Source organism: Salmo salar, chromosome ssa04 (genome assembly GCF_905237065.1).
Source record: "Salmo salar chromosome ssa04, Ssal_v3.1, whole genome shotgun sequence".
Taxonomy (NCBI): domain Eukaryota; kingdom Metazoa; phylum Chordata; class Actinopteri; order Salmoniformes; family Salmonidae; genus Salmo; species Salmo salar.
The window spans coordinates 40,720,773-40,748,029 of record NC_059445.1 but is presented as its reverse complement, the minus strand read 5'-3'; the positions used below and the strand labels follow the sequence as shown (position 1 = coordinate 40,748,029).

Below are 27,257 nucleotides of genomic sequence, written 5' to 3'. Positions count from 1 at the left end.
GATGGAGAAGGGGCACTCCTTAGCAAACTGAAAAATAGGAGGTCAAATCATGACGTCAGGGATTTTCAGGTCGGAAAGCCGGAGCTGAAGAAAGAGGCCCGAGTTCCCAAATTGAAATTCCGAGTTGGATGACCGTTCAAATCTATTTTTTTTCACTCGGAGCTCGTTTTTTCCGAGGTCGCAGTTGTTTTAACGCACTGAAGTCGGAAGTCTGAGGTTTCCGAGTTCTCAGTTGTTTGAACGCGGCATTAGTCCATTGAAAAGCCTGAAGCTTTGACGTCACACCACAATTTTCCCCAGGCGGATTAAAGATGGCGCCGCATCATGTTCTAAGGTGCTGTCAGCGGAGTTTATCTTGGATACCTGTTATTTTCATAAACCTTATCGTTGGCTGGTCTTATTATGCATACGTCGTTGAACTCTGTATCTGTAAGTATAAAATTCTCTCTTTTGGGGGGGGGGGGGTTACTGTGGTTTGTTTCCTCATTGAAACAAAGTTGCCTTACTGCTTGCCCGCCCAGCTGGAGGATGTGTATAGCCGGTAGTTTACAGTAACTTGGTCGGACGAAATCAGGTTGATAATGTATGGATCATTTTCACCACCGTACAAGTATGACAATGATCAAATCCAATGTAACACTTGCTACTTGAGTGAAACCATAGAAATAGAATGAGTGAAACACTCGCTACCTTTTGCGGGTAGCCAATCATGCCCATAGATAGAAGCCACTGTTGCTAGAAGGAAATGGACAGACAAATTGACGTAATCGAATGACTGGAAACTATATCCTCGTCCCATATTGGAATAGAGGGGATGTTGGATTAGTTTTGTCCGATCTCATATTTTATTTAATCAGATCTACTGGAAATGTTAGACTGGAAATTGTTCTTCTCTGACCTTTCTTATTTTGACATTGTTTAGCTTCGGTTGCATTTTGGCTATGGAATTCTGCCTTACATTCTCCGCCAAGCATCTTCAGAGCCATTTGCTGTGAGGCTACTTTGGCCTCAAGTTGACTTATTCCAATACAACTGACCTGCTCTCTCCTCGTGAACCACACTGTTTCCACTCACTGTCTAACCTGGTTAGCCTGTTTCTGTGGGCTGTTGCTGATGGTACAATGACATGCTGTAGTCAGGGGGCATCCCTTCAGCAGGGAAAACAAAGCGTTCTGTGACGGGTGGGTCTCCTGCTGGTAGTACCAGGCTGCTGCTGGGGGTTGAGAGAAAGGGGAAGTAGATGTGAGCCTAGTACTGTAACTCAGCAAAAGCATAAATCGGAGGCCTTCTCTAAACTCCTGTCTCTCTCTCTCTGTACCCCTTTGTCTCTTTCAGTAACAATCCCAAATAATGCAGAAAAAAGTAAGTAACATTCTGAAACATCTGGTGCATTTAAAACTGACTGTCTTGGGCCCACACATGATTGCACCACCTTGAACCCACACAAACGTTACTCTGTCTACGTGACACTGATGTACGCTGGTACTTGTGATTTAGACATGGTCAACTAAATACTTGTTTTGCATGGGATGAAAAGTTGTGATTTAGGGTTAAAGGGATACTTTGGGATTTTAGCAATGAGCCCCTTTATCTACTTCACCAGAGTCAGATGAACTTGTGCATACCATTTTTATGTCTCTGTGTCCAGTATGAAGGAAGTTACCCATTGACCTCCAGTCATTGCGCAAGTTATCAACTTCCTTCAAATTGCAGTCAGAGAAATAAAAATGGAATCCAGGAGTTCATCTGACTCTGGGGAAGTAGATAAAGGGCCACATTTGATCCCTTGACCTCATGGATATAATTGCATTATATTTGATCTCTGGTATGAGGTATGAATGGTCTCTCTTGCTTCTTCTCTCCAACAGTATCATACCTAGTTGTCTTTCACCTGTTCTTCATTATGTTCATCTGGTCCTACTGGAAGACTATCTGCAGCAGGCCCGCCAACCCCTCTAAAGAGGTATGCGGAGAGTGTGTATCTGTCTTTGTCAGTAGTACTCACTCTACCTCCCGCGATATGCTACATCACAATGCCACGTGGCCAGGCAGTAGGCACGGTGGTTCCTAAGGCACTCTGTAATTACACCATCCAGTATATGTTAACATAGGACAGGGTGTGTGTGTGGTAGGATTGGGCGATACCCCGGTATAAACGGTATATTTTGAAATGCCAACAATATGATTTTCAATAAAATAATCATATTTGGGGCACCCTGCCTCGTTCTACGGTACTGCTTATAACTGAGTTCTGTATAACTATAAAACATCTAAGTGTATAATAAATTATATCCAGCTCAGGGCTCCAGCTAGGCATTTGGTTTGCTAGCTAAGTGGCTAGATACCACAAAGCGGGATCTTGGCTACAGCAGAGACATTCAATCCCCTCCTGGATCAACATCCCTGTTGCCTAAATTGTTTAGTGTATTAAAAAAAAAAAATACATGTACAGTACTAGTCAAAAGTTTGGACACACCTACTCATTCAAGGGTTTTACTTTATTTTTACTATTTTCTACATTGTAGAATAATAGTGAAGACGTGTAATTTCATAGTTTTGACATGGGATCATGTAGTTCCCAAAACAGTGTTAAACAACTCAAAATATATTTTAGATTCTTCAAAGTAGCCATGCTTTGCCTTGACAGCTTTGCACACACTTAGCATTCTCTCAACCAACTTCATGAGGAATGCTTTTCCAACAGTCTTGAATGAGTTCCCACATATGCTGAGCACTTGTTGGCTGCTTTTCCTTCAGTCTGCGGTCCAACTCAATCTAGACCATCTCAATTGGGTTGAGGTCGGGTGATTTTTGGAGGCCAAGTCATCTGATGCAGCACTCCACTCTCCTTGGTCAAATAGCCCTTACACAGCCTGGAGGTGTGTTGGGTCATTGTCCTGTTGAAACAGAAATAAGAGTTCCACTAAGTGCAAACCAGATGGGATGGCGTATCACTGCAGAATGCTGTGGTAGCCATGCTGGTTAAGTGTGCCTTGAATTCTAAATAAATCCGTGTCACCAGCAAAGCACCATCACACTTCCTCCTCCATGCTTGATGGTGGGAACCACACATGCGGAGGTCATCCGTTCACATATTCTGCGTCTCTCAAAAACACGGCGGTTGGAACCAAAAATCTCCCATTTGGACTCATCAAACCAAAGGCCAGATTTCCACCGGTCTAATGTCCATTGCTCATGTTTCTTATTGGTGTCCTTTAGTAGTTGTTTCTTTGCAGCATGACGGCCTGATTCACAGTCTCCTCTGAACAGTTGATTTTGAGATGTGTCTGTTACTTGACCTCTGTAGCATTTATTTTTGGCTGCAATTTCTGAGGCTGGTAACTCCAATGAACTTATCCTTTGCAGCAGAGGTAACTCTGGGTCTTCCTGTCCTGTGGCGGTCCTCATGAGAGCCGGTTTCATCATAGCGCTTGATGGTTTTTACAACTGCACTTGAAGAAACTTGACATTTTCCACATTGACTGACCTTCTTGTCTTAAAGTAATGGACTGTTGTTTCTCTTTGCTTATTTGAGCTGTTCTTGCCATAATATGGACTTGGTATTTTACCAAATATGGCTCTTCTGTATACCCCCCCCATACCTTGTCACAACACAACTGATTGGCCCAAATGCATTAAGGAAAGAAATTCCACAAATTCAATTAACTAGGCACACCTGTTAATTGAAATGCATTCCAGATGACTACCTCATGAAGCTGGTTGAGAGAATGCCAAGAGTGTGCAAAGCTGTCAAAGCAAAGGGTGGCTAGTTTGAAGAATCTAAAATCAAAAATATATTTTGATTTGTTTAACACTTTTGGTTACTACATGATTCCATGTGTTATTTCATAGTTTGTCTTCACTATTATTCTACAATGTAGACAATAGTAAAAATTAAGAAAAACCCTGGAATGAGTAGGTGCGTCCAAGCTTTGTGTTTTTTTTATATATGTGTATGAGAGTAAACATTAAGAACAGATTTCCAAGAGAGACTGACTACATAACAGCTATGATCCCATATTGATGTCACTTTTTAAATCCACTTCAATCAGTGTAGATAAAGGGGAGGAGACAGGTTAAAGGATTTTTAAGCCTTGAGACATTTGATACATGGACTGTGTATGTGTGCCGTTCAGAGGGTGAATGGGCAAGACAAAATATTAAGTGCTTTTGAAGGAGGTGCCAGGCGTACCAGTTTGTCAAGAACTGCATCGCTGCTGTGGTTAGCAGAATCTGTAGAGAGTATTTCAGCCACACCTGTTGCTGACAGGTGTCCACATACTTTTGGTAATGTTGTGCATCTCTAGCTCTCTATAGCTTGGGCGGTATACCATGGTATTTGGAAAAAGTCATGGGATGGTTTTTCAATACCGTCAACTATTTCTTTTAAGTTTTTCCAATAAAATGTGAATATTTGTAGCTACTTTTTAAGTTGACAGCAGCTGTCAACTTGTGTAATAAGTTAAGAGATGAGACAGATTGCGCTCTTCATTTCACCTGTCACATTATTTTACATTATGAAGCTTACCGTAGTTCCCCAGAACAGTCATGTGTTTCTTTGTAAATAGAGAAAGCGAGATGGTGAGTTTATAGCGTTCTGTCTCTGAGGCGCAGATGAGGTGATGAAGTTACTTGTATGCCATTCCCTACTAAATATTTGCCGTCACATATCTTATGCCTTTCTGTCAGAGGTCTGGAAGAGTTCTGTACAGCTGCCATTTTTTTTTTTTTCACTGCGCTTCCTACTAACGTTTTTTTTCTCTGTTCTCCGTCTGCTCTTCCTTCAGAAAAGCATGGATCAACTTTTATTTACACCATTTCTCTCGTTCATGTTTACTTGTAAATGTCCACACTCACACAAAATGATATTCGGTAGCTGCTAGCTATGCTTGTATCACTTTGAGCTGGATTTGCCGATCTTTGCAATTATTTTGTTTTTGCTCGTTAGCATTTATCTAACTGCGCCTTTTGATTTAGCTAATATTTTGTCAGCATTATGGTAATAGAGGCCCAATGGGCTTCCCCCTTGTGTGCTATGTTGGTAATATGGTAAATCCCACAGTGAGAAGACAGTGTGACGCTATAAAAATCTGGATACTGCCCAAGCCTTACACTGTTTTTATTATTGTATTCATATCTTTTTTAAATAGCACCCCTTGTTTGCACATTCGGTAATACTGTATGGTACAGAATCGGTATGAAAATCTGGATACTGCCTAACCCTAGTGTATGGTTATGAAGGGGATTTGCCCTCAATCTCAAGTAACTTTTTTCCACATTTAAACTGTTCCCTAATTTTTAGATGCATGACGACCGGTAATAACTAGCCTATGTTATTGCGTACTTTGAGAAACACCTTTCTGTTCTCCCATCAGTTCTGTCTGCCCAAAGTGGAGAAGGAGCAGTATGAGAAGGAGGAACATCCAGACACTCAGCAGGAGATCCTGAAGAAGGTGGCGGTAGGATTGCCTGTCTATACACGCACTGGGACAGGAGGTGAGAATGTTACTGCCACCCACCCCCAACTCACCATGTGTACATCCAATTAGAATTGATGTACTATTTTATGTATTTGGGATATACAGTCAGGTCCCAAATTATTGGCATCCTTGATAAAGATGTGAAAAAAGACTGTATAAAATAAATGATGCTATATTGTATGATCAACAAGGATCATAATTAATACATGTATTAATACAATTGCTCAGATTTTGTTTACAAGTTATACAAAAAAATCTCAAAGCTAGGTGTCAATTATTGGCACCCCCTGGTTTCAATACTCCGGCACCCTCTTCGAGGATAATGGCACTGAGCTTTTATTCTAGTGTTATGAGATTGGAGAAACGCATTGGGAGGGATCTTGGAGCATTCCTGCATATAGAATCTTTCCAGATCCTTGATATCCTTTTGTCTGCCCTTATGGACTGCCCTCTTCGATTCAAACCACAGGTTTTCAATGGGGTTCATGTCTAGAGACTGATATGGCCATTGAAAAATGTTGTTCAATAAACAATTTCTGTGTGGATTTTGATTAGTGCTTGGGGTTATTGTCTTGCTGGAAGAGCCATTTGTGACCAAGTTTCAGCTTCTTGGCAGAGGCAACCAGGTTTTTGGCTAAAATGCCCTCCCGTGTGGCGTGTTGCAGTCTAAAGCACTGCATCTCAGTGCTTGAGGTGTCACAACACAGGCCCTGGTTCGAATCCAGGCTGTATCACAACCGGCCATGATTGGGAGTCCCATAGGGCGGCGCACAATTGGCCCAGTGTCGTCCGGGTTTGGCCGGTGTAGGCCGTCATTGTGAAGAAGAATTTGTCCTTAACTGACTTGCCTAGTTACATTAAAGATACTTCACCTCCAGGCGTTTTATATTTGTTGTTTGCTCACAATAAAGGCTTTTTTCTGGAAAACCTTCCAAAGAGTCTATTGGCATGGCGTTGGTGTGTAATTGGAGACTTGGTGACCTGAAAATGTAACCGAGTTCTGTAATTGTCCACCTTTGGCCCTTGGTTTTGTCTTTGCCTCCCAAGCCATCTTCCTCACTGTGCGTGGGGACAACATACACTTGCGTCCAATACCAGGCAAGTTTACCACTGTTCCAGTGGTTTTAAACTTCCTAATAGTGTTATATTTAGGTTATTTTTTAATAAGGTCAACCACCATTTGTCTCTTCGTTTGGGAGCGCTTTGCTTTTTCCCATGGGGATGGATGACAAATGGATTTTACATGCACGTACCTCATTTTTATACCCCAGTGAAACAGGAAGCCATGGAAGGCCACATTACAGTTATTTAAGCTGAGAGAGAAAAAAGTAGAATGTTAATGCAGATAGATTTTGATTGTATTTATAAGAATCTTTAGGCGTGCCAATAATTTAGATAATTAACTTTCATGAAATCACAAGTGTAATACATCAAAATAAAGCTTCACTTATTGTTAATCCAGCCGCCGTGTCAGATTTCAAAAAGGCTTTACGGCGAAAGCAAACCATGCGATTATCTGAGGACAGCGCTCAGCACACACATTACATGGACTCCCAGTTACACAATTGTTCGAGAAAGTCCCTCTATATATTTTGGGGGCAGGGTAGCCTAGTGGTTAGGACGTTGGGCTAGTAACCGAAAGGTTGCAAGTTCGAATCCCCGAGCTGGCAAGGTACAAATCTGCGGTTCTGACCCTGAACAAGGCAGTTAACCCACTGTTCCTAGGCCGTCATTGAAAATAAGAATTTGTTCTTAACTGACTTGCCTAGTTAAATAAAGGTAAAATAAATATCCAAAAACCTCAATTTTGTTGGCTCGTTTTGTTCAGTAATCCAATGGCTCAAATATAGTCACAACAGGCAGACAAATTCCAAATAGTACCGGTAAAGTTCATAGAAACATGTCAAACAATGTTTATAATCAATCCTCAGGTTGTTTTTAGCCTAAATAATCGATAATATTTCAACCGGACAATAGTGTTTTCAATATAAAAGAAAGGCGTGCTCTCGGTCGTGCGCAGAAAACGGCTCTGGGGACATCCCACTATCCACTCACTCAGTTGTCATTCTCCCTCATTTTTCAGAATAAAAGCCTGAAACAATGTCTAAAGACTGTTCACAACTAGTGGAAGCCATAGGGAATGGAATTTGGGTCCTATCCCTTTAAATGGTGGATAGGCTTTCATTGGAATCAGCCATTTCAAAATAATGGCACTTGATGGATTTTCCTCAGATTTTTGCCTGCCATTTCAGTTCTGTTATACTCAGACATTATTTTAACAGTTTTAGAACTTTGGAGTGTTTTCTATCCAAATCTACAAATTATATACATATCCTAGCTTCTGGGTCTGAGTAGCAGGCAGTTTACTTTGGGCACGCTTTTCATCCGGAGGTGAAAATAGTGCCCCCTACCCTAGTGAGGTTAAGCAAAATCTATTTCACTGAGCATTTGTATATAGTATGAAATAATATTTCCATATTGACTGTAGTTGAAACACAAGCTTTGGATTTAATGATGATTGATCAGGTGTACCTGTTCTCCACAGCCGTCCGGTACTGTGACCACTGTCTGGTGATCAAACCCGACCGCTGCCACCACTGCTCCACATGTGACATGTGAGTTCAGTTCAATTCAGATGAGATGCACCATGGGGTTTTATGCAGCGTCTTTTTGGGTGCTTCAACTCCAAAGTAATATACTCTAGGGTGTTCACCCATAAAAGGATGAATTAATTCAAGGTTTATACAAATGTCCGCTCAATAGAGAATTCTGTCAGAAAAACACGTGTCCAAACCCCATGTCTTTACTATATGTGACCCGTTTTCAGGAAAAACTATGTTTGAGAAGTTTGACGATTTACTCTGAGAATGTAGCGTGAATGGAATGTCATCACAGGCATGATCAAAAAGTGGCCACCGCTCAATAGAACTCTGTGGCACTGCTGATTTGCATTTTAATGAGAGGAAATAAGTATTTGACCCCTCTGCAAAGCATGACTTAGTACTTGGTGACAAAACCCTTGTTGGCAGACGTTTCTTGTAGTTGGCCACCAGGTTTGCACACATCTCAGAAGGGATTTTGGCCCACTCCTCTTTGCAGATCTTCTCCAAGTCATTAAGGTTTCGAGGCTGACTTTTGGCAACTCGAACCTTCAGCTCCCTCCACAGATTTTCTATGGGATTAAGGTCTGGAGACTGGCTAGGCCACTCCAGGACCTTAATGTGCTTCTTCTTGAGCCACTCCTTTGTTGCCTTGGCCGTGTGTTTTGGGTCATTGTCATGCTGGAATACCCATCCACGACCCATTTTCAATGCCCTGGCTGAGGGAAGGAGGTTCTCACCCAAGATTTGATGGTACATGGCCCCATCCATCGTCCCTTTGATGCGGTGAAGTTGTCCTGTCCCCTTAGCAGAAAAACACCCCCAAAGCATAATGTTTCCACCTCCATGTTTGACGGTGGCGATGGTGTTCTTGGGGTCATAGGCAGCATTCCTCCTCCTCCAAACACGGCGAGTTGAGTTGATGCCAAAGAGCTCCATTTTGGTCTCATCTGACCACAACGCTTTCACCCAGTTGTCCTCTGAATTCTTCTAAAAGGTTAAATAAGGCATCTTTGTGATGAGAGGCAATTATGTCTCAAGAAAAATGATTGAGAGAAATTGGGAGAATGGTCTATATAATTTTTTTAAACTGTGTGATATTAGGTTGCTTCTTGTGTAAATATTTTCTGTCTGGATTTTAATGATTTGTATTTTAATGAGCCAATGTTCATTGGAAAACTTCAGACTGGCATGTATATGTGCTTTCTTGAGCAGGGGGACCTTGCGGGCGCTGCAAGATTTCAGTCCTTCACGACGTAGTGTGTTACCAATTGTTTTCTTGTTGACTATGGTCCCAGCTGCCTTGAGATCATTGACAAGATCCTCCCGTGTAGTTCTGGGCTGATTCCTCACCGTTCTCATGATCATTGCAACTTCACGAGGTGAGATCTTGCATGGAGCCCCAGGCTGAGGGAGCTTGACAGTTATTTTGTGTTTCTTCCATTTGCGAATAATTGCACCAACTGTTGTCACCTTCTCACCAAGCTGCTTGGCGATGGTCTTGTAACCCATTCCAGCCTTGTGTAGGTCTACAATCTTGGAGAGCACTTTGGTCTTGGCCATGGTGGAGAGTTTGGAATCTGAGTGATTGCTTCTGTGGACAGGTGTCTTTTATACAGGTAACCAACTGAGATTAGGAGCACTCCCTTTAAGAGTGTGCTCCTAATCTCAGCTTGTTACCTGTATAAAAGACACCTGGGAGCCAGAAATCTTTCTGATTGAGAGTGGGTCAAATACTTATTTCCCTCCATTAAAATGCAAATCAATTTATAACCTTTTTGACGTGTTTTTCTGGATTTTTTTGTTGTTGTTCTGTCTCCCTGTTCAAATAAACCTACCATTAAAATTATAGACTGATCATTTCTTTGTCAGTGGGCAAATGTACAAAATCAGCAGGGGATCAAATACTTTTTTCCCTCACTGTGTGTGTGTATGAAATTCGCTGAATATAAAACTAAATAGGGATGAAATGTATATTTATTTACAAAGCTAAGAGACTGAATTTCAATATCCACCTTCTGTGAAAACAATCTGTTCCTATTTTCATTTTGTATTTGAGTCCTTCCCTTTAAATTGCCATAGAAATGCCCCTCTCGACATAGATTGATTGCCATTATAGGCTATGAAATCCAAAGATCTGGAGGTGAAAATGACAAGTATCAAGTTGATTTCAATTGGTCCTACCAGAAGAAATGGTACCACCTCACAACGCCAAATATGGAAGAGGATACAACCAAGAGTGGCGCAGTCTAAACTAGCAACGTCCTATATACTTTCTTTCATGTTGTTTTTCATGCTGTCATACACCTCTCACTCTCTCTCAGGTGTGTACTGAAGATGGATCATCACTGTCCATGGTATGTAACGCCTCAGTCCATTCATGAAGTATAGATGCTTAGCAAAGTACACTCATGACCATACCGCTCCAGAACGTATGCCTGCCCTCATTTGAAGTCCATTGTTAATACTGACTTGATAGTGATTTGGATCGGTGGAGAGTTTCATCCTGTCCATTCTACTGCATGAGCGTATTTGATCTGTCTGGTATAGTGATGTGGAAAGGATTACTCCGCTCTCAGAAAGAGACCGAGCGGCACAAGCCACATTGACTTTTTGTTTTCTCTGTTTCTCTCTCTCAGGGTGAATAACTGTGTTGGATTTTCAAACTACAAGTTCTTTGTCTTGTTTCTGGCCTACTCCATGCTGTATTGTGCATTCATCGCCGCTACCGTCCTGCAGTATTTCATCAAATTCTGGACAGTAAGTACTACTGAATAATACTGTAGCTGCCTGTCCTTTCTTCCTTAACTGGCTAGAACTTAGTTGAGTGTTAACCAGTGAAAGCAGTAAGATTGCATGTTCCAATTAGCCAATACCCCAAATCCTCTACATAAACCACCTCAGACTGTTCAAGTTTGCATGTCAGGAGAAATTTGTGTGAATCCAGTTTATATTTAGCTGTGTGATTTGCAGTAGGGTATAGTGTGGAAAGGGAGGAGGGAACATGTGCAATTGTGCTAACATTCTGGAGGACATTGCGCAGGTGCCGATACTTTTGTAATCCTGTTCTTTTTTTTTGTCCTTGTTATGTCTCTCTAAGATGGTTGCACATTTTTAATTTCTGCACTAACCGTCTGCCTGTCTCTAATACTTTGCCTAAAGCTTTGCCGGTGGAGATCTGTTGGGGATTGTCCTCAGGTAAAATGTGAGATTGTCACCATCTGATCGTTGTGGTTAGTCAAAAAGAAAGGTTGCACTTAGAGTAGCCTATTGCCACTAATGTCAAGTCACTAAGGAAAGGTAAAGGTCAACCCATAATGGAATTCACAAGGCTTCTGTCTCTCAGAAGTACAAATTGCTGTTGAATGATTCTCTTCAGTATTTGTCAAACACTGTTGTCTTGCAACATAAGCCGTTGTCTTGCAACATAAGCCGTTGTCTTGCAACATAAGCCGTTGTCTGTTCCCCCTTGACTGGTAAGACTAGACCTCTGTCCTTGCTTGTGTTATATGCTGCCTTGCTTGTGACAATGAATGTCCTCTGTCATCTTGGCCAAAGGGGGGGGGTGGAGTCGGACAGGGTTGGTTCTTTAGCATGTCGTATTTTGCCTAACAACCAAAAGGTCTGTGCTGTATGTAGTACCTTCTGGAGCCATTCACTTGAACAGTCATGTAGGCTAAGCGTCTGCTACTCCAGAATGAGGTCTTCATGGTCATTTTACAACTGACTGATGTGTCATATCCTGTGTGTCTGTGCAGAAGGTGACCGTTATTACTGTATGTGGCGGATGAAGAGTATGACGTCACTAACGGCTCCTCTCTCTCTTCCCTCAAGAATCAGCTGCCTGACACTCACGCCAAATTCCACGTGTTGTTTCTGTTTTTTGTGGCGGCCATGTTCTTCATCAGCATCCTGTCGCTTTTCAGCTACCATCTCTGGCTTGTGGGAAAGAACAGGACCACCATAGGTAGCTGCCATGCCTCACCATACTCAACACAGTAACTCATCCACTATTGTCTTGATTGTTGATTCCTTTTTATTGTTGGTTATAATTAGTGGTTCAGAGAACCTATTATCTGAATATTTTATTTTCTTGACATGGTCAAATAACTTGAGCATAGATTGGGAACTTTTATTTTAGATTTTTTTTTTTTAATTTGGCACACAAACTAGATGCCATGGGTAACTTGGTCCAAAATAATGGCACCAATTGGCCTATTTGTGCCACTGTTATAAGCAGTCTCACTTAAACCCTCATAGCCTTCGCCCTGTTTGACCTAGAGACTTGAAACCAATTGTATGTAAACTCAGCAAAGAAAAGAAACGTCCTCTCACTGCCAACTGCGTTTTATTTTCAGCAAACTTAACATGTGTAAATATTTGTATGAACATAACAAGATTCAACAGCTGAGAGAAACTGAACAAGTTCCACAGACATGTGACTAACAGAAATGGAATGTGTCCCTGAACAAAGGGGGGGATCAAAAGTAAGTCAGTATCTGGTGGGGCCACCAGCTGCATTAAGTACTACAGTGCATCTCGTCCTCATGGACTGCACCAGATTTGCCAGTTCTTGCTGTGAGATGTTACCCCACACTCCCACCAAGGCACCTGCAAGTTCCCAGACATTTCTGGGGGGAATGGCCCTAGCCCTCACCCTCCGATCCAACAGGTCCCAGACGTGCTCAATGGGATTGAGATCTGGGCTCTTCGCTGGCCATGGCAGAACACTGACATTCCGGTCTTGCAGGAAATCACGCACAGAACAAGCAGTATGGCTGGTGGCATTGTCATGCTGGAGGGTCATGTCAGGATGAGCCTGCAGGATGGGTACCACATGAGGGAGGAGGAGGTCTCCCTGTAACGCACAGCGTTGAGATTGCCTGCAATGACAACCACCTCAGTCCGATGATGCTGTGACACACCGCCCCAGACCATGATGGACCCTCCACCTCCAAATCTATCCCGCTCCAGTGTACAGGCCTCGGTGGAACGCTCATTCCTTCGACGATAAACGCAAATCCGACCATCACCCCTGGTGAGACAAAACCAAGACTCGTCAGTGAAGAGCACTATGTGCCACTCCTGTCTGGTTTGTGCCCATAGGTGACGTTGTTGCCTGTGATGTCTGGTGAGGACCTGCCTTACAACAGGCCTACAAGCCCTCAGTCCAGCCTCTCAGCCTGTTGCGGACAGTCTGAGCACTGATGGAGGGATTGTGCGTTCCTGGTGTAACTCGGGCAGTTGTTGCCATCCTGTACCTGTCCCGCAGGTGTGATGTTCGGATGTACCGATCCTGTGCAGGTGTTACACGTGGTCTGCCTCTGTGAGGACGATCAGCTCTCCGTTCTGTCTCCCTGTAGCACTGTCTTGGGCATCTTTTTGCCCTTTATTGCCCTGGCCACATCTGCAGTCCTCATGCCTCTTTGCAGCATGCCTAAGGCACGTTCACGCAGATGAGCAGGGAACCTGGGCATCTTTCTTTTGGTGTTTTTCAGAGTCAGTAGAAAGGCCTCTTTATTGTCCTTTGTTTTCATAACTGTGATCTTAATTGCCTACCGTCTCTAAGCTGTTAGTGTCTTAACGACCGTTCCACAGGTGCATGTTCATTAATTGTTCTTGGTTCATTACACAAGCATGGGAAACAGTGTTTAAACCCTTTACAATGAAGATCTGTGAAGTTATTTGGATTTTTACGAATCATCTTTGAAAGACAGGGTCCTGAAAAGGGAAGGTTCTTTTTTTGCTGCGTTTAGGTATCTTTCCTCACTGCTTCATGGACCCATAAGGTCCCTCAGGATATCTTTTGAAAACCTTTGGGGAAAAACTTCTCATGAACCGTAGGTTCATGGTACATAACTCGGCCATCTCTTAACTTAGTTTGAGAAAAGCTTTTTTTGATAGCTCAGGAAATCTGAACTTAAAATCCACTCCATAATGGCCTATCAACTTGAAACATTTAAGGGTCATCAGACATTACCATGGTGAACCAAGTTTGGCATTGATATCTTTAAAAAATAAGGAAACAATTTACTTTTTTGACTAACGATAAAGCTTAAAATAATCATACACATTCTTCTCATGGACTAAGTGTCTGATTCCCTCCAAATGTGATCTTTGGAGTCAACACAATGGTCCATAAAGAGTTTGAGAAAATAGCATTGATGGATTCAAAGGTGGCCACATTATACCAGTAGATGCACATATGCTAAACATGCTTAACAAATAATCTTCTCATGAAACCATAGGACCAAAATACAATCCCCAAAAGCTACCGCTAAACTTTGTTAAAACAAGTTAAACTACGTTTCTTTTAATCCTCAGGTACCCTAAAATGTAATTAAACTATAATATTTCATACAGAAAGAAGTATGTTCAATAGAAAAGTAAAATGTGCAGTCTCGTGCCCAGACTGATTTCCAGCTGACTCCCGGTGCCAAAACTAAAAATGATTCCTTGTTTGGGACCTTGAACAAAGACTGACATATACTGGAAGCCATAGGAATTGTAATCTGGGAGCTGGATTTAATGGGATGGCATGGGATCTCAAAAAAATAAATTCTGGTTGGTTTTTCTTTGGATTTTCTCCTACCATATCAATTGTGTTATAGTCTCATGCGTTATTTTAACATTTCTACAAACGTCAAAGTGTTTTCTATCCAATGCTACTAATTATATGCATTTCCTGGCTTCTGAGTAACAGGCAGTTTACTTTGGGCATGTCAGTCAGACAGGAAGTGGAGAAAATAGGGGCCTAGCCTGAAGAAGCTTAGACTCGGTCCATAAAATGAAAGACTGATGTAGAGTTTTAATTTATTTTTATTTTGCATTCAAATATGGCCACACTGTACCTAATAGAACCACATTAGCGCTAATGCTAAAAATACTTTAAAATATATATATTCTCATGAACAATAAGTCAGATTTGACAACAAATTTGGTATATATATATATATATATATATATATCCAATAAATTGGCCTGTAATGAATTTCAGAATGTTAAGTTGCTGAAATCTTAGTTGGCCACATTACACCACTAGATGGCACCCTATCTCACCAGGGCTATAAGAAATTAACTGATGGACATGGGGCCAATAAATTTGGTTTGTTTCTTTAAATTTGAGCAGACTCTCTTAACCATAATTGCTCCTGTAAGTTGCTGTGGATACGTGCTTTGCTCAAGGGCACATTGACAGTCCCCCCCCCAAATAGTCAGCTCGGGAATTTGAACCAGCGACCTTTCAGTTACAGGCCCAATTCCCTTAACCGTTAGGCTACCTGCTGTATGTAAACCTTATGTATATAATTAATTATAATAACTGTGTGAATATAAAGTCACTGCCACCGTAGGCACCAGACCGGTTGGTGGCTCTATAGATGTCATTAGCACCAGTGGCACCATGGGATACTAGAGCAGTAACTGTTGATCAGGTGGACTTTGTCTCATGCAAATGTATGTTAGATTGTAATTGGGCAGATGAATGTGAAATATCGTGATTACTTTCTGTATAATCACATTGTTGCCGTATTATGTGGCCTGAACATAGTGAAAAGTGTGTAATTTATTTGGGAAAGTAGAAGTTCTGCCGCTTGTGCAGTCACCGTATTACAGCTGTGAAAGTATATTTGAAGAATTTTTATTTCTTTTTTTTTAAAGCTAATGTGGAGTGTACCAACTGAGTGTTAATTATTTCAAACCGATTTTGACAAAATAAAGTTCCAGAATTAAAAAATGACCGAAAAAAATATAGCCTACCAATATACCACCGGAGGTTGGTGGCATGTTAATTGGGGAGGAAGGGCTCATGGTAACTGCTGCGATAGAATTCAATGCGTTTGCCATTCCATTCGCTCCGTTTCCAGACATTATTATAAGTCGTCTCAACAGCCTCCACTGCAATACACTAACGCTGAAAATATTTCAAGTCATAAACCGTTAGTCAAATTGACCCCAGAATTGGTTAATAAACTCAACACATTAAGTAATGACTAAGAGTGATTACCTGCTGCATTCAAAGGTACAGCACTAGACTAATCTTCACTTATGTCATCCTTGTGGTATTGAGCGATAAACATGGTCATGGTTTCACTGATTGTACATAAAGATGGTTCCTACTGTACATATTGCTGCTTTGTTATCCAACTTATCTTGTCTCCCTTCTGTCATGTGAACTGTGTTCATTGCTGCTTGCAACTAATATAATTTTTTTAAATTATTATTTCAGAGGCTTTCAGGGCTCCTGTCTTCAGAAATGGCCCAGACAAGAATGGCTTCTCTCTGGGATTCAGTAGGAACATGGCTGAGGTCTTTGGAGACCAGAAGAAGTACTGGATGTTTCCCATCTACAGCAGGTGAAAACATGAAGTCACCTATCCATCTATTCTGTTGGAGCTTTAGAATAGTTTTGTATCTTAGTCAGTACTGCCTTTTAGTCAAAAACCTAGTTTGAGTTTCACTGTAGGTGTTTAAATGCCTAATGTCTCCCCCCCTCCCCCTCGCGCTCTCCTTTCTCTCTCAGTCACGGTGATGGTAACAGTTTTGTCACCCGGTTGGTGAACTTAGATCCTGAGCAGATAGCTGTGGGCCTCCAGATCAACGGCAAAAGGTAATTCTTGGTTTGCTTGCTTTCATTCCCGATTCAGTAAATGATCTCACCTCATTCATGAAGGTAATACTGGCCTTGTCGTGAAACAGCTCTGTAGATGGTCCTGGAAGCCCCAAGCATGTCCTTGGTGACAACGTCAACCACATTGAGGACCATCAGGATGGCAGCTTTGACAAAACTGGTATGTAGATCCCTGTGATGTCATGTAGCCCTGTGTCTGTGAGCTGCCTGAACCTTGACCTCTTACCTCTCACCCTTGTGTTTCAGACGTAGCCGAGACGGTCACAGTCACCATAGAGAGCGAGTCATAGACAGGTAAGCCTATGGATGACTCCCGCTGAAGTGTGCGCGTTTCCTACAGAGCTTAGCGAGGAAACTGATGACCATCCATGATCTTTGATTACCAGTTGGCTCAAATCTGCCAAGAGACAACTGAGCCATCAACTGATGCCTTACAGCCAGCAGAATCTGTCTAAACAAAAAACAGCCCTTTTCACCTGCAGCACCCCTACTACCATGGACAAATGTCAAATAACAGCTCTTGTATTGACATATTTTCTATTGCCATTCTTACATCCACCAAACAGCATTCCTGGCATGATGGACACAACCTGGACTGTCATGGACGCTACATCTTACATCAGCCCTCTAAGTCCTCGCCAAGCGCATACTCTATGACACTTCATCTTTGTTTTTAACCAAAGCTTTTTTTTGTAACTATGATTAATCTCTGGGACTACTCTGTTTATTCAAGCCAAAAAAAGACTCTTTGCACTAGGTTAGATTATTTCAGGAAAAGTGCAGGAAAATAATTGCTTTACACTTATACACCTCAGTTGAATAAGTATTCACTTTCTTTATTGGAAACAAGGTAGCGAGTTTACTGTTTCTTACCCCAGAAACTCAGTTAGTGGTTTTGATTGGGTTAAGCCCAGGGAATACAATGTTTAGGGGCTCAAGACACAACGTCTCAGTTGACTGTATGTGTGTGTGTGTGTGTGTACTGTATGCACTTTACATTTGAACCCTGTGGAGGGCGCTAAGCATATCCATTGATTTCAACAGGTCATGCAGTCGTACAGTAGGTTTGCATGAACATTTTACATTTTAGTCATTTAGCAGACGCTCTTATCCAGAGCGACTTACAGTAGTGAATGCATACATTTCATTTTTTTTTCATTTCATACATTTTTTCGTACTTGGCCCCCCGTGGGAATCGAACCCACAACCCTGGCGTTGCAAACACCATGCTCTACCAACTGAGCTACGGGGAAGGCTTCGTTGGACCCTATGCCAAATCCTTTCCTGCTCAACATCATCGTAACTTAAACCTATAACACTTAGTTTTTGGTTCTATAAATTTTATATATATATATATATATATATATATATATTCTTGAATATAACCTATAAATGACTCGTGAGCTTAGTTCAACTGTCATACCCCTACAGATTTTTTTTTAATTTTTATTATGTTTGTAAACGACGTAAATGTAAACGCACTATAGCTTCAAAAAATTGTTAAAACTATCCTTTTTATATTTTTGACGGTAAGTCCTTGCATCCATAGCTCTGTATGAATTTGAGTGTTTACATTTCTCCAGGCCCATCCCTCAGCTTTTTACCAAAACAGAGGCAGGGTAACACATTGTCATTGTTTCAACTGCTGATTCTAGTTTTAAATGTGCCTTCAGTTAAGTTCAGATTTGTTTTGTTCTGTTGTATGGAAGGACAAAGGTTAAGTACAGTGCCATAGTAAATGGTTCACCTTAGCATGGTGTAATTACTTTACAATTTCTGTTTGCAATTTTAAACTGTTCATTTTTGCTAATACACATTCGAAGTGTCACACAGACCCTAATGACGCAGGGCCAAATCCTAACTCTAGATGCATGTTTTGCAAAATTGTGATCTACAGCACCAGTCAAACATTTGGACACACCTTCTCATTCAAGGGTTTTTCTTTTTACTATTTCTACATTGTAAAATAATAGGAAGACATCAAAACTATGAAATAACACACATGGAATCATGTAGTAGCCAAAAGTGTTATACAAATCCAAATATATTTCAGATTCTTCAAAGTAGCCACCCTTTGACTTGACAGCTTTGCACACTCTTGGCATTATCTCAACCAGCTTCATGAGGAATGCTTTTCCAACCGTCTTGAAGGAGTTCCCACATATGCTGAGCACTTGTTGGCTGCTTTTCCTTCACTCTGTGGTCCAATTCATCCCAAACCCTCTCAATTGAGTTGAGGTCGGGTGATTGTGGAGGCCAAGTCATCTGATGCAGCACTCATCACTTTCCTTGGTTAAATAGCCCTTACACAGCCTGGATGTGTGTTTTGGGTCATTGTCCTGTTGAAAAACAAATTATAGTCACAATAAGCGCAAGTCAGATAGGATGGCATATAGTTGCAGACTGCTGTGGTAGCCATGCTGGTTAAGTGTGCCTAGAATTTGAAAATCACTGACGGTGTCACCAGCAAAGCACCATTACACCGCCTAATATGCTTCACTGTGTGAACCACACATGCAAAGATCATCCGTTCACCTACCCTGCGTCTCACAAAGACAGGGCGGTTGGAACCAAAAATCTCACATTTGGACTCGCCAGACCAAAGGACAGATTTCCACCAGTCTAAAGTCCATTGCTTGTTATTCTTGGCCCAAGCAAGTCTCCTTAATGGTGTCCTTTTTAGTAGTGGTTTCTTTGCAGCAATTTGCCCATGAATATCTGATTTCACGCAGTCTCTGAACAGTTCATATTGAAATGAGTCTGTTACTTGAACTCTGAAGTGTTTATTTGGGCTGCAATTTCTGAGGCTGGTACCTCTAATGAACTTATCCTCTGCAGCAGAGGTACCTCTGGGTCTTCCTTTCCTATTGCGGTCCTCATGAGAGCCAGTTTCATCATAGCGCTTGATGGTTTTTGCGACTACACTTGAAGAAACTTTAAAAGTTCTTAATTTTCTGCATTGACTGACCTTCACGTCTTAAAGTAATGGACTGTTTCTCTTCGCTTATTTGAGCTGTTCTTGCCATAATATAGACTCGATCTTTTACCAAATAGGCTATCTTCTGTATACCCCTCTACCTTGTCACAACAACTGATTGGCTCAAACTCATAAAGAAAGAGATTCCACAAATTATCTTTTAACGAGGCACACCTGTTAATTGAAATGCATTCCAGGTGACTACCTCACGAAGCTGGCTGAGAATTCGTGTGTGCAAAGCTGTCAAGGCAAAGGGTGGCTACTTTGGAGAATCTCAAATATAAAATATTTAGATTTGTTTAACTTTGGTTACTACATGATTCCATATGTTATTTCATAGTTTGTTTTCACTAGTCTGCAATGTAGAAAATCTTCTTTTTTTTTTTTAAAGAACCCTTGAGTGAGTAGGTGTGTCAACTTTTTGACTGGTACTGTATGTGACACGTTTATCGCTTTCATCTCAAGAATTTGGTTGGGACTCAACACGCAGTGCATTCAAAGTTTTCAGAAGTTTACTTTTTCCACATTTTGTTACATTACACCCTTTTATTCTATAATTGATTTTAAGTCGTTTTTTTCCCCCTCAGTCTACACACAATACCCCATATTCACAAAGCAAAAATGGGTTTGAAGACATTTCTGCACATGTATAATTTTTTTTTAATGAATAACATAAGTATTCAGACTCAGTACTTTGAAGCACCTTTGGCAGCAATTACAGACTCGAGTCTTCGTGGGTATGACACTACAAGCTTGGCACCCCTGTATTTGGGGAGTTTATGCCATTTTCTTCTGCAGATCCTCTCAAGCTCTGTCAGGTTGGCTTGGGAGCGTCACTGCACAGCTATTTACAGGTCTCCAAGAGATGTTCGATTGTGTTCAAGTCTCGGCTCTGGCTGGGCCACTCAAGGACATTCAGAGACTTGTCCTGAAGCCACTCCTGCGTTGTCTTGGCTGTGTGCTTAGGGTCATTGTCCTGTTGGAAGGTGAACCTTTTTTTATTTCACCTTTATTTAACCAGGTAGGCTAGTTGAGAACAAGTTCTCATTTACAACTGCGACCTGGCCAAGATGAAGCAAAGCAGTTTGACACACACCACAGAGTTACACATGGAATAAACACAGTCAGTAAATACAATAGAGAAAGTCTATATAGAGTGTGTGCAAATGAGGTAAGATAAGGGGTGTGAGGCAATAAATAGGCCATGGTGGCGAAATAATTACAAGATAGCAATTAAACACTGGAATGGTAGATGTGCAAGTAGAGATACTGGGGTGCAAAGGAGATAGGTAAATAAATACAGTATGGGGATGAGGTAGTTGGATGGGCTATGATCTGTGAGCTGCTGCTATGGTGACCAGTGAGCTGAGATAAGGTGGGGCTTTACCTAGCAGAGACTTGTAGATGACCTGGAGCCAGTGGGTTTGGCGGCGAGTATGAAGCGAGGGCCAGCCAACGAGAGCGTACAGGTCGCAGTGGTGGGTAGTATATGGGGCTTTGGTGGATTGGCACTGAGATGGCACTGTGATGGATTGCATCCAATTTGTTGAGTAGTGTTGGAGGCTATTTTGTAAATGACATCGCCAAAGTCGAGGATCGGTAGGATGGTCAGTTTTACGAGGGTATGTTTGGCAGCATGAGTGAAGGATGCTTTGTTGTGAAATAGGAAGCCGATTCTAGATTTAATTTTGGATTGGAGATGCTTAATGTGAGCCTGGAAGGAGAGTTTACAGTCTAACCAGACACCTATGTAGTTGTCCACATATTCTAAGTCCAAACTGTCGCTGCCTCCCCGTCCATGCTGGACGGGCAGGCAGCGATCGGTTGAATAGCATGCATTTAGTTTTACTTGCATTTAAGAGCAGTTGGAGGCCACGGAAGGAGAGTTGTATGGCATTGAAGCTCGTCTGGAGGTTAGTTAAGTGTCCAAAGAAGGGCCAGAGGTATGTAGAAGGGTGTCATCTGCGTAGAGGAGGATCAGAGAATCACCAGCAGCAAGAGCGACATCATTGATGTATACAAAGAAGAGTCGGCCCGAGAATTGAACCCTTTGGCACCCCCATAGACTGCCAGAGGTCCGGACAACAGGCCCTCCGATTTGACACACTGAACTTTATCAGAGAAGTAGTTGGTGAACCAGGCGAGGCAATCATTTGAGAAACCAAGGCTGTTGAGTCTGCCAATAAGAATGTGGTGATTGACAGAGTCGAAAGCCTTGGCCAGGTCGACGAATACAGCTGCACAGTAATGTCTCTTATCGATGGCGGTTATGATATCACCCATGACCAGCTCTGAAACCAGATTGCATAGCGGAGAAGGTACGGTGGGATTCGAAATGGTCGGTAATATGTTGGCTTTCGAAGACCTTAGAAAGGCAGGGTAGGATAGATATAGGTCTGTAGCAGTTTGGGTCTAGTGTCTCCCCCTTTTGAAGAGGGGGATGACTGTGGCAGCTTTCCAATCTTTGGGAATCTCAGACAATACGAGAGGTTGAACAGGCAAGTAATGGGGGTTGCAAAAATTTCGGCAGATAATTTTGGAAAGAGATGGTCCAGATTGTCTAGCCCGGCTGATTCTGTAGGGGTCCAGATTTTGCAGCTCTTTCAGAACATCAGCTATCTGGATTTGGGTGAGTTGCTGTGGGGGGTGCAGGGCTGTTGATTGGGGTAGGGGTAGCCAGGTGGAAAGCATGGCCAGCCGTAGAAAAATACTTATTGAAATTCTCAATTATAGTGGATATATCAGTGGTGACGGTGTTTCCTAGCCTCAGTGTAGTGGGCAGCTGGGAGGAGGTGCTCTTATTCGCCATGGACTTTAGTGTCCTAGAACTTTTGAGTTTGTGCTACAGGATGCAAATTTCTGCTTGAAAAAGCTAGCCTTAGGAAAGTTAACTGCCTGTATATATTGGTTCCTAATTTCCCTGAAAAGTTGCATATCACTGGGGCTATTCGATGCTAATGCAGAACGCCACAGGATGTTTTTGTGCTGGTCAAGTTTTGAATGGGGCATGCTTATTTAAGATTGTGAGGAAGGCACAAGAATAACCAGGCATCCTCTACTGACTGGATGAGGTCAATGTCCTTCCAGGATACCCGGGCCAGGTCGACTAGAAAGGCCTGCTCGCTGAAGTGTTTTAGGGAGCGTTTGACAGTGATGAGGGGTGGTCGTTTGACTGCAGGCAATGAGGCAGGGAACAGAGAGTGAATAGAGCAGGTTTCTGGGCGCGATAGAATAGGTTCAAGGCATAATGTACAGACAAAGGTATGGTAGGATGTGAATACATTGGAGGTAAACCTAGGCATTGAGTAATGATGAGAGAGATATTGTCTCTAGAGACGTTTAAACAAGGTGATGTCACCGCATATGTGGGAGGTGGAACTAAATGGTTGGTTAAGGCATATTGAGCAGGGCTAGAGGCTCTACAGTGAAATAAGACAATCACTAACCAGGACAGTAATGAACAAGGCATATTGACATTAGGGAGAGGCATGCGTAGCCGAGTGATCATAGGGGTCCAGTGAGTGGTTGGGCTGGCTGGAGACACGGCGATTCAGACAGCTAGCGGGCTGTTTTAGCCTCTGTGTGCAGTGATGTCGATAGACCAGACGTGATGAGTTAGTAGGGTTCCGAGTAGCAGAGGGGTCCAAGTCCAAATGGGTATAGTGGCCCAAGAAATTGGCCGATGTCTCTATTCAGCTAACAGTCCAATATGCTCTAGACAGCTAGCGGGCCGCGGCTAGACAGCTAGCGGGCATTCAGGGGACTTCGCGGCGTATGGGCCAGTTGAGTACCCCCTCGAGCAGGTTACGTCAGTGGTCCAGTCGTGAAGGATCGGCGGGGTTCCGTGTCCCGTACCAGCAGTAGAAGGGGTCCGGGTATTGTAGCCCATGAGTGGCCGATGGGCCTCTTCAGCTAGCCGGGAGAATGGGCCTAGCATGGGCTAGCTCCAGGCTAATTGGTGCTTGCTTTGGGACAGACGTTATCCAGGAGTAGTCACTTGGGTTGTAGCTAGCTAGCTAGCTAGCAACGATAATCTGGTGAAAAGGTTCAGAGCTTGTGGTAGGAATCCGGGGATATGGAGAGAAATGGGTCCGGTATGCTCTGTTTTGAGTCGCATTGTACAAACTGGCGAGCGCTTTCCGAGCTAAAGGTTAGCTGATGACCGCTAGCAGTGGTTAGCTGACTACTAGCTAGTAGCTAGTGAGCTGGCTAGCTTCTGTTGGGATTCTGGTACCGAGGTAAATAAAAGTATTTTAGAAAAAAAAACAGATCCCCACATTGGGTGAGGTGGGTTGAAGGAAAGTATGTTGAAGTTGAGATTTTAGAAAAATATTTAAAAATATATGTATATATGTGTGTGGGACAAGACGTCTGACTGCTACGCCATCTTGGATATATAACCTTGGCCCCAGTCTGAGGTCCCGAGCGCTCTGGAGCAGGTTTTCATCAAGGATCTCTGTACTTTGCTCCGTTCATCTTTCCCTCGATCCTGACTAGTCTCCCTGCCACTGTAAAACATCCCCACAGCATGATGATGCCACCCCCATGCTTCACCGTAGGGATGGTGCCAGGTTTCCTCCAGACGTGACGCTTGGCATTCAGGCCAAATAATTAAGTCTTGGTTTTGGTGGTTCCAAAATTCTTCCATTTAAGAATAATGGCTGCCACTGTCTTCTTGGGGGGGACCTTCAATGCTGCAGAAATGTTTTGGTACCCTTCTCAAGGTCTGTGAATCAACACAATCCTGTCTCGGAGCTCTACAGACAATTCCTTCAATGTCATGGCTTTGGTTTTGCTCTGACATGCAGTGTCAACTGTGGGACATTTTTATATAGACAGGTGTGTGTGTGTGTGTGTGTGTGCCTTTCCAACTCATGTCCAATCAATTGAATTGGCCACAGGTGGACTCCAACTTTCAAACATCTCGAGGATGATCAATGGAAACAAGATGCACCTGAACTCAAGTTCCAGTCTCATAACAAAGGGTCTGAATACTTATGTAAGTAAGGTATTTGTTTTTAATACATTTGCAATTATTGGGTATTGTTTGATTGTAGATTTTATCTATCTATTTTTCATCAGTTTTAGAATAAGGCTGTAATGTAACAAAATGTGAAAAGGGGGGAAGGGTTCTGAATACTTCCCGAATGCACTGTATATAGTGAGCTCCAAGTATTGGGACAGTGACACACTTTTTGTTGTTTTGGCTCTGTACTCCAGCACCTTGGATTTGAAATGATACTATGAGGTTAAAGTGCAGACTGTCTGCATTCAGTTGAGGGTATTTTCCTCCACGTCGGGTGAACAGTTTAGAAATTACCACACTTTTTTTTGTACATAGGCCCCTGCACATTTTAGGGGACTAAGTGAATTTGTTCCAAAAAATTTTGGAGGTGTATTTGGTCCCATATTCCTAGCACACAATGATTACATCAGCCTTGTGACTCTGAACTTGTTGGATGCATTTGCTGTTGGTTTTGGTTGTTTCAGATTTTGTACCCAATAGAAATGAATGGTAAATGTATTGTCACTTTTATTGTATATAAGAAATAGAATGTTTCTTAACACTTCTAAATGAATGTGAATGCTACCATGATTACGGATAGTCCTTAATGAATAACAAAAAGTGCTGTAATTTCTAAACTGTTTTCCTGATTTTTAATAGCAAATATACCCTCAAATTGAAGATGTCTTTTCAAATCCAAAATGCTGGGGTACAGAGCCAAAACAACAAATGTGTCGCTGTCCCAATACATATGGAGCTCACTGTAGTTTTTGAACATTGTACAGGATTGTTATTACATGAAGTATTTGTTTACGCTTTTAAGTTTGTTTTTCCATTGTGTTTCTATTGCTTTTGACACCTTTCTGTGTTTGCAAACATTGCCGCAAGTTGGTAGCGGAACACTGGAGTTCTTACAGAACACCTGCAAAAAAAGCTTCTATTTACATGCTGCTTAAGAGTGCATGTCACACTACTTTTGGAGTATAGTTGGATTTTAAGGCTCGTAATAATGTCCTGTTTAATATGTTTGTCATCGCAAATCAACTGCATTACACTTCAACCAGTAAAATGGCTCTTTGGCTAGCTTTTGCTACAGCCTATATCAATGAGCGTTAGCATTCTAGCTAACTGCTGCATCCAAAATACTTTTTTTGCAAAGATCACAACCAAATGTAATCTTAACTACTGTTCAAGCAAATGTCAAAACATCCATTGTAAGTGTATGATAAACTAAGTGTATTTTGTTTAGAAGTAATAAAAATGTAAATCTATGCTAATGGGGGCAGATGGCTTTCTTACTGCCGCCAAGAATCGTACGTGACGTCAGTGTGTCGTGTACTAGAAAAGGGTCTATTGTCCCCATTGCCATGTATTTGTTTTTAGACGTCTCTTTCTTTTTTTTTTGAGGGAGTTGTATGTCTGCAAGATATCTATAAAGTATCACTTTCATTGACAATAGGGAAGACTTTTAACATCAAACAATTAATCTTACTTGGGAAATGTGTTTTGAACTCAACCTCAATCTTTGAGAATATGGAATAGCTATGTGTTCACTTTATGCAAAACACACTTCTTAAATTTCTGTCTTGTGTCTTTGTCTGGTGTCCAAAGATGAAGAAAAAGGAAGGCTTTGAACAAAATGTTTTTAAAAGCACATTTTCCATGACGAATGCTGCTTTCTTTGATACTGATGATCCTGATTTCTAGCTATTTTATTGTTTTGTCGGGAAAAATGTACAATGTTGAACATGTACAGCAATATTTAATGTATTGAACCAGATTTGTTAATACCGGTAGGCCAGTTTCCATGTGCAGTCTGACATCATGTCAGTATGGACGCAGACCACCAAGAGGAGGGTAGAGCTAGGCATCACATCTCAATGGAGAAATTCTTTATTTCAGGAGATCTTCGATCAGGTTTCTACATTTCCAACTGACTATGATCTGTGTTGTTTGGAATGTACAAGCTGTTTTGTTTACTGGATGCATATATGATGGTATAACACCCTATTGTGGAGTGAAAGCATCATGGCTTTAACCTTCTAGTTTGAGTAACTTACATTAATGACAGATATTTTGCGCTACGTTGTACATTCACAATCTGTCAGTTAAATCATCGCTCAATTTCCTTTTTATTAATATTAGTATTTTATTGAATCTGTTTGCATGTGTTAGGGTGCTACAAATGTAGTTAACCAAAACTGTATGACAGTATTTTCTAATGTTTTTTTTCTTTTTATGTACTCTAAATTTGGAAATAGTTTGCACAAAGTTTCATATGTCTAATACAATTAAATGTGTATGTATTATTGTGTACATTTTTAATAAATGTTTAATGCATTCAAATACTTGATTTAATGGACTCTTACATTGTTTCTAACTGTTGGTTGCCCATTTTTAGACTTGATACCCTAGGCCTAGATAGTGCCATGATCAATAAGGGCAGGCACTGCTGAGATGCGAACTGAAGGCAGGAAGCTGGGAATAAATGCTTTTTGTACCCCAAATGTTATGCCTGAACAAAATGGTTAACTTAACACAGGTATGTAAAATTGTTCTACTCCTA

The 27,257-nt window shown here is 41.7% G+C and overlaps 1 protein-coding gene across 3 annotated transcripts; it reads left to right on the top strand.

The window, feature by feature from the left end:
• On the top strand, window positions 1-27,037 carry LOC106603075 (palmitoyltransferase ZDHHC20-B). 3 transcript variants are annotated; one of them, XM_045716922.1, is made up of 14 exons: window positions 1-429; window positions 1,336-1,362; window positions 1,869-1,963; window positions 5,376-5,496; window positions 8,026-8,095; window positions 10,405-10,437; window positions 10,720-10,840; window positions 11,243-11,278; window positions 11,915-12,047; window positions 16,308-16,434; window positions 16,602-16,688; window positions 16,778-16,869; window positions 16,956-17,003; window positions 24,588-27,037. In XM_045716922.1, exons 1-13 carry the CDS (start codon window positions 312-314, stop codon window positions 16,997-16,999), a joined length of 1,104 nt encoding a protein of 367 aa, XP_045572878.1. In that variant the 5' UTR covers window positions 1-311; the 3' UTR covers window positions 17,000-17,003; window positions 24,588-27,037. The 3 variants fall into 3 exon arrangements, with proteins under 3 accessions (XP_045572878.1, XP_014051712.1, XP_014051713.1); XM_014196237.2 differs by lacking the exon at window positions 24,588-27,037 and adding an exon at window positions 17,276-18,460 and having other exon boundaries at window positions 2-429; XM_014196238.2 differs by lacking the exons at window positions 11,243-11,278; window positions 24,588-27,037 and having other exon boundaries at window positions 6-429; window positions 16,956-18,460.
• Window positions 27,038-27,257: the final 220 nt, after the last annotated feature.